At 43.9% G+C, this 13897-nt stretch overlaps 1 protein-coding gene across 3 annotated transcripts; it reads right to left on the reverse strand.

Annotated features, from left to right (window-relative positions):
- Positions 1-420: 420 nt before the first annotated feature.
- LOC115160820 (fibroblast growth factor 4A-like) lies at positions 421-13749 on the reverse strand. 3 transcript variants are annotated; one of them, XM_029711278.1, is made up of 5 exons: positions 13562-13749; positions 2124-2201; positions 1393-1524; positions 1079-1182; positions 421-965 (listed from the first exon to the last, which is right to left on the reverse strand). In XM_029711278.1, the coding sequence occupies exons 2-5, from the start codon at positions 2149-2151 to the stop codon at positions 783-785; spliced, it is 447 nt and encodes a 148-aa protein (XP_029567138.1). In that variant the 5' UTR covers positions 2152-2201; positions 13562-13749; the 3' UTR covers positions 421-782. The 3 variants fall into 3 exon arrangements, with proteins under 3 accessions (XP_029567138.1, XP_029567137.1, XP_029567136.1); XM_029711277.1 differs by having other exon boundaries at positions 2124-2295; positions 13562-13613; XM_029711276.1 differs by lacking the exon at positions 13562-13749 and adding an exon at positions 13250-13334 and having other exon boundaries at positions 2124-2295.
- Between the last annotated feature and the right edge of the window lie 148 nt (positions 13750-13897).

Below are 13897 nucleotides of genomic sequence, written 5' to 3' on the forward strand. Positions count from 1 at the left end.
AGGGAAGGTGTCCAGGGGCCCTGACCTCCAGGGGGCCCACATTTATTTTGTTAGTCACTCTCACTCAGATATCATTAACATGGCATAAGTCATGGGAAAATGGGTAGATATTCAGGAAATGTGCTTTAAAACTGCTATTTTTTTCTCTCAAAATGTATAGAAATATAGAATTTAAAAAAATAAAATGGCAACATTTTCTCTCCGCCCCATGGCAAAATGTGTAGAATTGGAGAATTGGCCTCTCTCAACCATCATGAGGGAGGCCATTAAAATGTTTTGCCCGTGAGGTGGGGGCCCCCCAAACAAATCCCGCTTAGGGCCCCCAAAAGGCTAGGGCCAACCCTGATAAATATAATAAATAATGTGAAAGTTGAAAAAAGGCAAGTGTAATGACCACAACTCAATCTGACTGCCACTGTAGACTTAAAAAACAAATATTTTTGTCCATAAATATCCTCATATTTCTAACAGATGTTCCTTTAATCCAGTCCAGTCCAGTTACATCCAGTTATGCTAACAGAGCATCACAAGAGCCATGTGTGCATTGACCCTTAGAGTTAGTCTACCATTATATGTCAATTTGCTTTTCCTCTGTTGCTACACTGTTTCCAATGTCATTTCAAGTATATCAGTCACACTGGGTTAAAGGGTGAAATGCCCAACATTTTGGGTTATTTCAACGTTGTAGGGATTTACAGGATTCTCTTCACAGTTACAGTTGTGACCCCTGGGTTGGGGTCATTGGTTGTAGAAAGGTTGTAAAAGGGTTGCACAGGGGTTACTTATGGAGCTCTGCGAGGGAGGAAGTGTGTGCAGGGCTGGAGTCTCCCAACGCTGGTCCCCCTCTTGGCCTCTCCTTTATGGGACAGGGCCAAGTAGATGCCTGGGTGAGACAGGGAGGAAAAGGTGGTGTAGTGGTTCTCCTCCAGGTTCTCCTTGAACAGACAGTCAGATGAAAACTGTACCTACGGGTGGACAAGATGACATGATCAGAAAAGCAAACGTCTTTATTGCATTACTATACCCCATTCATAACAGTCACGTTAGAGTCATGTTAGATGTACTGAATTGTACTCACTGCTCCGTGTGCGATGCCCTCTTGGCTCATACAGAGATACAAGCCAGTCTTGATGCCTCTGATGCCTACAACACCACGCTTCATGGCAAACACCTTCAGCAAGCCTGCAGGATGAAAGGGATGGTGAGATACAGACTAACGCAGAGTGACACACACACACACGCAACAGGTTAATGATCTTACATCAAGGGATTCCAGGTCTGTTTCATATCTGTTCTCTAAAATGAATAGTTCCTCTGACACAACTGATATACAGAACAACTGATATACTGTATATTGTTGTCATCGATTAAAGGGAGTTCAGCAGAACTTACAATGTTCAGTTGGTTCGTGCACTCCTCCTACAGTTCCATTGGACAGGACCTGGAGATGGTATCCTATCCCAACACGGCAGTACAGCAGCTGTTGTTTGACCAATCCTCTGATTGGATGAGGAGGTGGCACACCTGCAGAGAGAGAGAGAGAGAGAGAGAGAGAGAGAGAGAGAGAGAGAGAGAGAGAGAGAGAGAGAGAGAGAGAGAGAGAGAGAGAGAGAGATAGAGAGATAGAGAGATAGAGAGATAGAGAGATAGAGAGGGATAGAAAAAGAGCATGGTGTAAGAAATAAAACTGTGGACACGCGCATCTTATCAGTGGAACAAAAGGACTGCTTTTCTTCTCTTTTGTTTAAGTTTGTTATACAGTAAGAGTATTAGGTAGTGTCCTATCTCTCAAGGTGACAGCAAAGGTGAATGCATTCTTCAAGCTGATCAGGGCAGGCTAGCCCAGACACAATTACATAAGAGGAAAATATTTATCTCAACAAAGTGACCTCAGTCACAACAGTTTAAAGCTGTCTGGCATAGGAACTTCACAACAAGTGTTTTTTTTTTTTACCTTTTAACTTCCTAATGAACAAACATCCAACAAACACCAGCAGCCGGTTGGGAGGTCATTATGTTACAGTATGTAGGGCCAAGAGTTTATAGGAAAAACTCTGGGCCCTAGTAATATTATATCAGCATGATGCAAGAAGACACAACATTTCATCTCATGTTGTTCTCACCTTTGATTTTCTGCTTTGAGTCTTTCATTGACAACCTCCAGAGGCCTCGCAGTTGATTGCCCTGGTCTTCATTTGCATCTGCACAGTGATAATCCATACACATAGCCAGCAGCATCATCAGGCACGGGAACAGCAGGTGAGCATCCATAGTGATCAGCATTAGATGCCAGACCTGGGTTCAGGTACATGTGTATTTGAGTATCTGTTATGTCAAATACTTTTTCCTGTGTATTTGATTATTTTCAAATACACAGCCCAAAACAGGTACTTTTATTTGAGTGAATGGTCATTTGTAAAAACCAAATAGTCTACCAAATTGTATTTGAGATTATTTTCTAATACTAATTTCAAATACTATTTTCAAATACCTGGGTAATATGCATGGGAGTGTATTTGAGTCAGTGTATTTGACTATTTTCAAATACTTTCCAAGTGTATTTCCAAATACATTGAAACATTCAACTACTTGTCTATTCAAATAAAATAGATCCGAATACTTACTTTGAATGTATGTGAAAGTAATTGCGATATTTGAAATAGTACTTGAACCCAGGTATGTTAGATACAAATCAATGGGCACCAGTTCCATTCTGCCATGTTGACTGCAAAGGCAGATTCAGGGACAGTGAAGTTAAGAACACAGTCCTTCCATTCGACCCACTCTGTCACCAGATCCACCAGTCAAGTTGGGGTGTTGCGGCTGTCAAAGTGCACCCAACCCTTGATACTTTTCCTAATCCTTCTTCAACCAATGCTGCTGAACGCGATGTACTCCAGTCAAAATAAACACCCCTGCTCCTCAGGGTCAGTGTGCCTTCTCTCTGCCCTATCCACTTCCTCCCCTCTCACTTTGCTTTGACACTGCACACACACACACACCACTGTCCGTATGCCATCACATTTATAATATACACTTTGCTCTATGTCTCTTTTGAGAGGTGGCCCTGGTTAGACTTACAGTACATGCCCTTCCCGTATTGTTCAAATACAGATTAACCTGATGAAGAGTTTCTTTTTAAAAGATATACCATTAGAATGCTGTAACACTAACCTGATTTGAGTTGGTATACTATCATTATTTTGAATAAGTTTATCAGGGAAAAGTACAGACACAGATAAACCTGATGACGTTGTTGTTTGGGTAAGCGTGTGTGTCTTTGACAGTCTTTGACATACAGTGTTGGAAATTGTAAGACACATAGGCATTATAATAAACTACAATATTGCTTCTGACAGAAAATATTCATGCTTTATCATAGGGGTACTCAACACTTGACCTATGAGGTCCGGAGCCTGCTGGTTTTCTCTTTTATCTGGTGTCCCATGTCTAAATCGGTCCCAGACTAGAAAAATGCAGTGGAACTAGCTTCGAGGTCCAGAGTTGAGTTTGAGGGCTTTATCAGATTTTAAAAATCTAAGAAATACAAAGGTACGTTATATCACTCATCCTTATTCTCTGCCCACCAGACATGCGTAAGGCTACTGTACCCTACAGTATCAGTGAGATTGCATGGCAGACCTAATCACTGGTCTGTGCTGGTCTGCAATCAAAGACACAGAGAGAGAGTGTGATTAAGTGCATTTAGGCTGGTTATTACGTGTCTCAAACAAGATTCAAAACTGGTGGTGATACAGGACGTTTGTTGTGTAAACCCTCATGTGATCTTTGAGTCTGAAAAAACGTGAGACTGATCATTGAGATAAAGCAAGGAAAACTCCATCTTGTCTTTATCTTTATGAGACTGACGTCTGTCTGTGAGCCAAATCATATCATTCAGATAAGTGAAAGGTCGATTGATAAAGAAAAGTAAACAGGAGGTCCTGTGATCATTCTTTGAAGTGTCATTTTAAATAGTAGTTGAAATAATTACTGATGATAAACAATGATGTACCGTTTAGCTTTTTGTTATCAATAAAAAGGATCAAAACGATGATCCTCATCATCATCATGAAAATGTTATACTGAATGTTCCCCTGCTCAGACAGTTCATTGCGCCTTCACAGATGCTCCTCTCTCGCATGGCTGCCTCAACTGAGGCAACAATAGAGATTCCTACAATAGCCACAAGGCTGTTGACAACCAAAGCAGCCTGACTGCAGTTGTTTAACACAGAATTCAGCCTATTTCCTGTAGTTGTCACGACTTCCGCCGAAGTCGGTCCCTCTCCTTGTTCGGGCGGCGTTCGGCGGTCGACGTCACCGGCTTTCTAGCCACCGCCGATCCACTTTTCATTTTCCATTTGTTCTGTCTTTGTCTTACACACCTGGCTTCACTCAACCAATTACTTGTTTATTATTTAACACTCTGTTCCCCATGTTGTGTTTGTGAGTGATTGTTTATTGTAATTCGGTCCATCTTTGTGGGCTCGTGAGTTTACTTTGTATAATTGTCTTTTTGAGTAAAGTACGTTGATTACTCATATCTGCAGTCCTGCGCCTGACTCTCCACACCAGCTACACACAGGACCCTAACAGTAGTCTAAAAATGATTCAATGTTTTGTTTCATGTAATAAACTTTATATTCGATTTCTACTTTAAATGGAGCAGACTTAATAACAGTAATAACATGTATTAAATCATATGAAATAATGTCATTCAAATAAGTTGACTCACTCACATAAGTACACCCACAATTTCCCCACCTTCGGGGAAAACACGGGGGAGATCTCATAGACTGCTCACCTACAAAGCATAACATGGCCTGCTCCTACCTATCTTTCCGATTTGGTCGTGCAGTACATACATACACGTATGCTAAGGTCAGAAGACGCAGGCCTCCTTACTGTCCCTAGAATTTCTCAGCAAACAGCTGGAGGCAGGGCTTTCTCCTATAGAGTTCAATTTTTATGGAATGGTCTGCCTATCCATGTGAGAGACGCAGACTCGGTCTTGACCTTTAAGTCTTTATTGAATACTCATCTCTTCAGTAGGTCCTATGATAGAGTGTAGTCTGGCCCAGGGGTGTGAAGGTGAACGGAAAGGCACTGGAGCAACGAACCGCTTTTGCTGTCTCTGCCTGACGCTTCCCCTCTCTGCACTGAGATTCTCTGCCTCTAACCCTATTACGGGGGCTGAGTCACTGGCTTACTGGTGCTCTTCCATGCCGTCCCTAGGAGGGGTGCATCACTTGAGTGGGTTGAGTCACTAACGTGATCTTCCTGTCCGGGTTGGCACCCCGCTCGGGTTCGTACCGTGGGATCTTCGTGGGCTATACTCGGCCTTGTCTCAGGGTAGTAAGTTGGTGGTTGAAGATATCCCTCTAGTGGTGTGGGGGCTCTGCTTTGACAAAGTGGGTGGAGTTATATCCTTCCTGGTTGGCCTTGTCCAGGGGGTATCGTCGGACGGGGCCACAGTTCTGACCATAATTCCATCCTCCTGATTCCTGCTTACAATAAAAAATGAAAGCAGGAAGCACCAGTGACGAGATCAATAAAAAAATGGTCAGATGAAGCAGATGCTAAGCTACAGGACTGTTTTACTAGCACAGACTGGAATGTGTTCCGGGATTCCTCCAATGGCATTGAGGAGTACACCACATCTGTCATTGGCTTCATCAATAAGTGCATTGATGACGTCGTCCCCACAATGACCGTACATACATACCCCAACAGAAGCCATGGATTACAGGCAGCATCCGCACTGAGCTAAAGGCTAGAGCTGCCGCTTTTAAGGAGCGGGACACTAACCCGGAAATCCCGTTATGCCCTCTGACAAACCATCAAACAGGCAAAGCGTCAATAAAAGGACTAAGATTGAGTCGTACTACACCGGTTCTGACGCTCGTCGGATATGGCAGGGCCTGAAAACCATTACAGACTACAAAGGGAAGCACAGCCGAGAGCTGCCCAGTGACACGAGCCTACAGGACGAGCTAAACTACTTCCATGCTCGCTAACAGGCAAATAACACTAAAACATGCATGAGAGCACCAGCTGTACCGGAAGACTGTGTGATCACGCACTCCGCAGCCGATGTGTGTAAGACTTTTAGACAGGTCAACATTCACAAGGCCGCAGGGCCAGACGGATTACCAGGACGTGTACTGCGAGCATGCACTGACCAACATAGTGCCTGTGCCCAAGAACACTAAGGTAACCTGCCTAAATGACTACAAACCCATAGCACTCCGGTCTGTAGCCATGAAGTGCTTTGCTGGTCATGGCTCACATCAACACCAATAGTAATTTACAACATTAACAATGTCTACACTGTATTTCTGATCAATTTGATGTTATTTCAATGGACAGAAAATTTGCTTTTCTTTCAAAAACAAGGAAATTTCGAAGTGACCCCAAACTTTTGAACGGTAGTGTACCTGGATGCACATGTATCAACTTTGAAACATGGTTTTCTTTGATTGGACTAATGGTTATTGCTAATGTGTTCTACCTGATCACATAGCATGTGGTAATTGTTCTGCAATTCACATCTCCCAGTATACATATATGGCGATAATTAGTATAACACTCAGTGCTTTCCCACCAAAAATTCCTTTGTTCTTTGAGCAGCGTTGATGCATGAGCCAGGCAGGGGCGAGCAACTACAGCACAGTGCAATTAGCAGCAATTTTGCAGGTGCATGTTGACGCCACTTACGTCAGCGCCTTCATTATTTGGAACAGTTAGGACACTTGTTCCGGCTGTGAACCCAGCAAGAACTGGCATGAATTCACAAATTGCTTGTTGCGTCACCTCTCCTGAGCAGGGGAACATGACTTGTATGTTATTCTTACCCCTGCTGAGAGCCAGTGGATCTAGCATATAAAGATAGAAACAGTTGAAGTCGAAAGTTTACATACACCTTAGCCAAAAACATTTAAACTCAGTTATTCACAATTCCTGACATTTAATCCTAGTAAAAATGTCCTGACTTATGTCCGTTAGGATCACCAATTTATTTTAAGAATGTGAAATGTCAGAATAATAGCAGAGAGAATGATTTATTTAAGCTTTTATTTCTTTCATCACATACCCAGTAGGTCAGAAGTTTATATACACTCAATTAGTATTTGGTAGCATTGCCTTTAAATTGTTTAACTTGGGTCAAACGTTTCGGGTAGCCTTCCACAAGCTTCCCACAATAAGTTGGGGGAATTTTGGCCCATTCCTCCTGACAGAGCTGGTGTAACTGAGTCAGGTTTGTAGGCCTCCTTGTGCGCACGTGCTTTTTCAGTTTTGCACAGAAATGTTCAATATGATTGAGGTCAGGGCTTTGTGATGGCCACTCCAATACCTTGACTTTGTCCTTAAGCCATTTTGCCACAACTTTGGAAGTATGCTTGGGGTCATTGTTCATTTGGAAGACCCATCTGCGACCAAGCTTTAACTTCCTGACTGATGTCTTGAGATGTTGCTTCAATATATCCAAATATTTTTCCTACCTCATGATGCCATCTATTTTGTGAAGTGCACCAGTCCCTCCTGCAGCAAAGCACCCCCACAACATGATGCTGCCACCCCCGTGCTTCACTGTTGGGATGGTGTTCTTCAGCTTGCAAGCCTCCCCCTTTTTCCTCCAAACATAACGTTTGTCATTATGGCCAAACAATTCTATTTTTGTTTCATCAGACCAGAGGACATTTCTCCAAAAAGTACAAACGTTGTCCCCATGTGCAATTGCAAACCGTAGTCTGGCTTTTTAATGGCTGTTTTGGAGCAGTGGCTTCTTCCTTGCTGAGCAGCCTTTCAGGTTATGTCAATATAGGACTCGTTTTACTGTGGATATAGGTACTTTTGTACCCATTTCTTCCAGCATCTTCACAAGGTCCTTTGCTGTTGTTCTGGGATTGATTTGCACTTTTCGCACCAAAGTACGTTCATCTCTCCTGAGCGGTATGACGGCTGCGTTGTCCCATGGTGTTTCTACTAGCGTACTATTGTTTGTACAGATGAATGTGGTACCTTCAGGCATTTGAACATTTCTCCCAAGGATGAACCAGACTTGTGGAGGTCTACAGTTTTCTTTCTGAGGTCTTGGCTGATTTCTTTTGATTTCCCCATGATGTCAAGCAAAGAGGCACTGAGTTTGAAGGTAGGCCTTGAAATACATCCACAGGTACAACTCCAATTGACTAAAATGATGTCAATTAGCCTATCAGAAGCTTCTAAAGCCATGACATCATTTTCTGGTATTTTCCAAGCTGTTTAAAGGCACATTCAACTTAGTTGACACTTCTGACCCACTGGAGTTGTGATACAGTGAATTATAAGTGAAATAATCTGTCTGTAAACAATTGTTGGAAAAATTACTTGTGTCATGCACAAAGTAGATGTCCTAACCGACTTGCCAAAACTATAGTTTGTTAACAAGACATTTGTGGAGTGGTTGAAAAATGAGTTTCAATGACTCCAACCTAAGTGTATGTAAACTTCTGACTTCAACTGTAGGTCTCCATAGTCTTGGTCTCTGGACCTGACAGAGAGTACAGTCATCCCCGGGGTGGTGTGGTGCCCGGGAGGAGGTTGATCGCGCAGTCATAGGGTCTGTGCGGAGGAAGTGAATTGGCCCGGGCTTTACTTAAAAGCTCCCGGAGGTCCTGGTACACCGCAAGAATGGCGGACAGGTCCGGGGCAACTTCCGAGCCCACAGGAAGACGTCCCAGGGCAGGCTGCGCTGACTTCAGACAATGGGCGTGGCAGAACGGGCTCCGGCCCATAATTGCACCAGCAGTCCAGTCTATGATGGGATTGTGTCGCTGTTGCCAAGAAAATCCTAATACCATGGGAACCTGAGGAGACTTAATCAGCATAAATTGGATTGCCTCTCTGTGGTTCCCTGACACTCGTAAGTTGATGTGAGTTTTATTGTAAGTGACCCGGCCTGTAGAGTGCCCGTCCAGCGCTCTAACGTCCATGGTAATGGAGAGGGGCTGAGTGAGGATGACCAGCTCGGACACCAAAAACTCTTATCGGCCACAGAGTTGATAAGAACCTGTCGAGATTTTGACTGGTTCCCCCACAGCAGGATGGCATGGAAAGGGGTGTGAATAAGGGGAGAGGAAAAGGTATCCATATGGCCCACCAGAGTACTCGCCCCTTCTTGATAAGCCTGGGTTTTTAATGGGCAGGTAGCTACGAAATGTCCCGTAGCTCCACAACATAGACAGCTTTGGGTGTGGAGTCGGCGTATGCGCTCAGTCGGAGTCAATCTAGCCCTGCCCAGGTGCATGGACTCCGAATGAGGTGAGTCTGCAGCCCTCTGTGATTCCCGAGAATACTCAGGTGACGTCAGGTTAATTTGGATATGTAGACTTCGGGGGTCTCTGAGATTCTTCAGAGGCGAGGTTGGAATCGAGGGTGAGCAAGGGCAACAGGGCACAGACTCCCTCTCCCTCCTACGAGCTCCCAGCTGCGAGCTCATCTTTGATCACCTCTGATAATCCATGAAGGAATATGTCGAACAATGGTTCCGGGTTCTAAGCACTCTCAGCCACCAATGTTTGAAAATCCACTGCATAGTCTGCCACACTACGGGAGTCTTGATGTAGCTGGAGCAGCTTACGAGCAGCCTCTCTCCCGGACAACGGCGAATCAAACACCTTCCGAACTTCCTCCACGAACTCCTCCAGACTGAGGCAGACGGCGGACTGTCGCTCCGACACTGCTGTGGCCCAGGCGAGTGCCCTCCTGGACATCAGCATTATAATGTACGCTATCCTCGAAGCGGTTCGAGGGGAATGAAGAAGGCTGCAGCTTGAAAATGAGGGATACCTGGGAGAGAAAAGCCCAGCAGTTTCCGGAATCTTCAGCGCAGCGCTCCGGAGGAGGTAAGCGGGTTCTCGGGACACTGGGGTAGGCTGGGAGAATATGGGTGTGACCCGCAGCCCAGTGGGGAATCCGTGGAGTTGCTCCAGCAATGTATCGAACACCTGGTCATGGCGTTCTGCCAGGGTATGGAGTCCCTCCTTAAGACATTGCAGTAACTCCTTGTATCTTCCAATGGTGGCTCCTTGCAGGGAGATAGCATTGTGGAGCTGGTCTGAGTCTGCTGGGTCAGTCATGACCAGTTTGTACTATCAGGACAGAGGATAAGACCCAGATGCAGACAGCTAGAGTCACAGAAGTTTATTGACCCAAACAGGGGGCAGGCAAAAGACAGGTCAAAGGCAGGCAGAGGTCCGTAATCCAGGGCAGAGTCAATAAGGTACAGAACAGCAGGCAGGCTCAAGTTCAGGACAGGTACAGAATGGCAGGCAGGCTCGGGGTCAGGACAGGCAGAATGGTCAGAACCGGGGAAACAGAACTTGAGGAAGCAGGGAGACAGGAAAACATGCTGGTAAGACCTGACAAGACAAGACAAACTGACAACAGACAAACATAGAACACTGGTATAAATACAGTGGGGATAATGAGGAAGATGGGCGACATCTGGAGGGGGGTGGAGACAAGCACAAAGATAGGTGAAACAGATCAGGGTGTGACAGGGTGAGCCTATGCCCTCCCAGGCCCACCCATGGCTGCACCCATGCCCAGTTGTGAAATCCATAGATTAGTGCCTAATGAATTTACTTCAATTGACGGATTTCCTAATATGAACTGTAACTCAGTCAAATCTTTGAAATTGTTGCATGTTGTGTTTATATTTTTGTTCAGTATAGATCTTGATACAGTCTATTCAGTCGGGAGGGAATGAACATTAACAACACCGGGATACAGTGTCCTTTGCTCCCACTTGTCAGGCACTTTTGTTGCCAGGCACTGTTGTCCGGCAACAGCATGGAAAGTAGCTACCTAGTGTATAAAATCGGGAGATTACCTAGTGTAGCCACTATCAGGGTGACAGTCACAGTAAGCGCAGACATACAATCAACAGTACACCCATCATCAGTACTTTTAACAAAAAATAAACAATAGTCAGTTTTATTAAATGAAAATGTAAAATTATTTTTTAACATTGAAATACTAATCAGACTCATCCTCTGGCTTTAAAGTCCATGCTCTCACCGTAAAGTAGTTGGCAGGAAACTAAAAACAACACCGTTCAATCAAAACCGTCTAACCAATAACGGAGTGCTGATGTTACACCTATCGCTATTGATTCACCCACTTCTTTAGCCACACCCACTTTCAGACCCACTCCGAGTACAGAGCTTCTAAACCCAGAGGCGCAACATCGCGAGACTTCCGGGAACGCTTGCGAAACACACCAAACAGACCAGGCCAGAGTTTGGGGTTTGAGAAGTCAATGAGAGAAGTGAAAAATTATTCTAAAGGCACAACCTAGATTCGAGCCAATGTCTTAAGTAGTTGAACATGTTATTACTCCAACCTTGTGAAAGTGACACGTTGAACATTTTCTCAAAATCAACTTTATATCAAAGGAGTGCCTTTGACTTGACGGCATGCACAAGCGCAGTTTGGCACAAGACGACCGTTAGACCCGATAACGTGCATGAGCTTAGCTAGCCAACGTCTCCATGACATCGCCTACAATTGAGATCGAGGATTTCTATTGGAGAAGCAGTTTCTGCCCATCATTCTGTCTTAGCTCCAAGTATTAATATGTGGATGTCCATCATCCATTTCATTTGATATGTTACCAATTACAATTTGTCTATTGCTTAAAAGGGGAGAGTTTTTGCACTGCAAGCCGGCAACACAAGGGGGTGGGAAGAAAAATATTTAAATTTGACCTTTAAAAAATATAGAAAGGAGTTGAATAAAACATTCATAAATGGAAAAACAGACAGTAACAAAGCAAAAAAATCATAAGGAATAAATGTTTTAAGTGTCTGTCCTATATTGAGGAGATATAAGAAAGCTCAGGAAATATTTTTGTTTTTTGGAGACCTATTTAACCCCTTTTTTTGTTGGCAGAAAACTACCTCCATACTCCCATTTATTTGTTTTACTTGTACCGGGTTATCTTCAGATGAGTCCCGTGACAGTTGTGGGGGATTCATCTGTCCATAGAGTGGTCATGTTAGTTAGTAGGCCCAACCGTTCGTACGCTACAGATGTTTTAGTGAGAAGGCCGATTTTGGGAATCTGTCCTGGTCTGACAAACAGTGCTGTAGTTCTGCCACTTTCCACCACAGATGCTGAAGGCTGACATAGTCGGATGCGGTGGATTGAGATGCAGCCCATACAAAAAAACATACCATTGGCTTAAACGGACTGATTTTGATGGGGATTTTTTATTATGTTAATTAGATTGGTGCACAGGTGCATCAGTAGACTCTTAAGGAGTTTAAACTAGCTAGCTGTGGAGGGCTCATTAGGATGACTGACTGAACCAAATCTATTACGGCTCATGTACACTAGCACGCAGTAAATTTGCTGCGTGCCGCTTTGGCCGCCCAGAGTGGCTCACTTGTGGGCGTGCTGGCATCATATGGCAGCATATAGCATCAAGTTCATTGTGCATCAAGAATTCAGCATAGCAAGTTTGTATGAAGGTCTGCTTATTAAATGGGTAAATTATTTTATTATTTTCTCTATTTCATGAATTTATTCACAGGTAAATAGTAATACGCTCTAAACCGCTCTGGTGACAAACAAACATCATTGCCCTGTCTGCAATTATCCATATGGCTGGAAGAACCTATTCAAATAAGTAAATCCATTTTGAAAATGTAAAAAAAATATGTATTATTAGCTAGCTAGCTACAGTGCAGGCTAACTCAAATGAGCTGCTAACGTAGCTAGTTAACGTTACCTATCTAGCCAACTTGACATACTGTAAGTGAATTAAATATCACCAGCTACCTAACTTCATATTAACTAGCTAAACACAAACTCCAAATGCATTTGTAGGTAGCTAGCTAACAGCCATGGAAGAGGGTGAAAGGATAGCAGCATTAGCTGTCAAAGAAGGGAGAGAGTAGGCTATTCTGGACACTTTTGTGTCGTTCCAGTCCGTAGAAATAAAAACTGAGGACTGAGATAATAGCAACATAATATTCATAATTTTCAGTGATGTCTAATTTGAGTATAATGAAGTCTGTGTCTTGTGATGTTTTATGTCCTCAGATAAAGAGCTGTGACAGTGCGTTTGCAGAAGAACAGGTCCCAATGAAGAGCAATGGTTCTCAGTCCTGGTCCTGCGGACTCAAAGCGGTGCACATAATTTGTGATGCTATCCTTGATATGATCCTGCTGTTGTCACATGCTACACATGTACTCACATGCATCCATCGATCCAGTGTTATCATGATTTGGGGCGGAAGGTAGCCAAGTGGTTAGTGTTGGGCCAGTAACTGAAAGGTTGCTGGATCGAATCCCAGAGCTAACAAGGTAAAAATCTGTTGTTCTGCTGCTGAACAAGGCAGTTAACCCACTGTTCCCTGGTAGGCTGTAATTGTAAATAAGAATTTGTTCTTAACTGTCTAGTTAAATTAAACATTTAATTGTTATAAGATATATTATACTTTAGTAATACACGACCTGTTGATGTAAAAGTCTAATAATGACATTAACTTGTATATTCTTACAGTTACCTTTTAACTGGAGATTCCTTCAAAACGATTGCCCACAGTTGCTGTGTAGGGCACTGCACGGTTGGGTGCATTGTTTGCGAGTGCAAGGTCTGCTATGCCGGATGTTGCACAGATGGGGGCCAACAACACAGCATGGGAGGAAATCCATGTGCGGGAGAACTTCACCTCTTGTGTAACCGATGTGAAATGGCTAGTTAGTTAGCGGTGGTGTGCGATGCTTCGTGGGTGTCAGTTGTTGATGTGTGCAAGGGTCCCTGGTTTGAGCCCAGGTTGGGGCGAAGAGAGGGAAGGAACCTACACTGTTACACCTGCTTCTTGAAGAGGGTGCTGTGCCCT

The sequence above is a fragment of the Salmo trutta genome, chromosome 24, assembly GCF_901001165.1.
Source record: "Salmo trutta chromosome 24, fSalTru1.1, whole genome shotgun sequence".
Lineage (NCBI taxonomy): Eukaryota > Metazoa > Chordata > Actinopteri > Salmoniformes > Salmonidae > Salmo > Salmo trutta.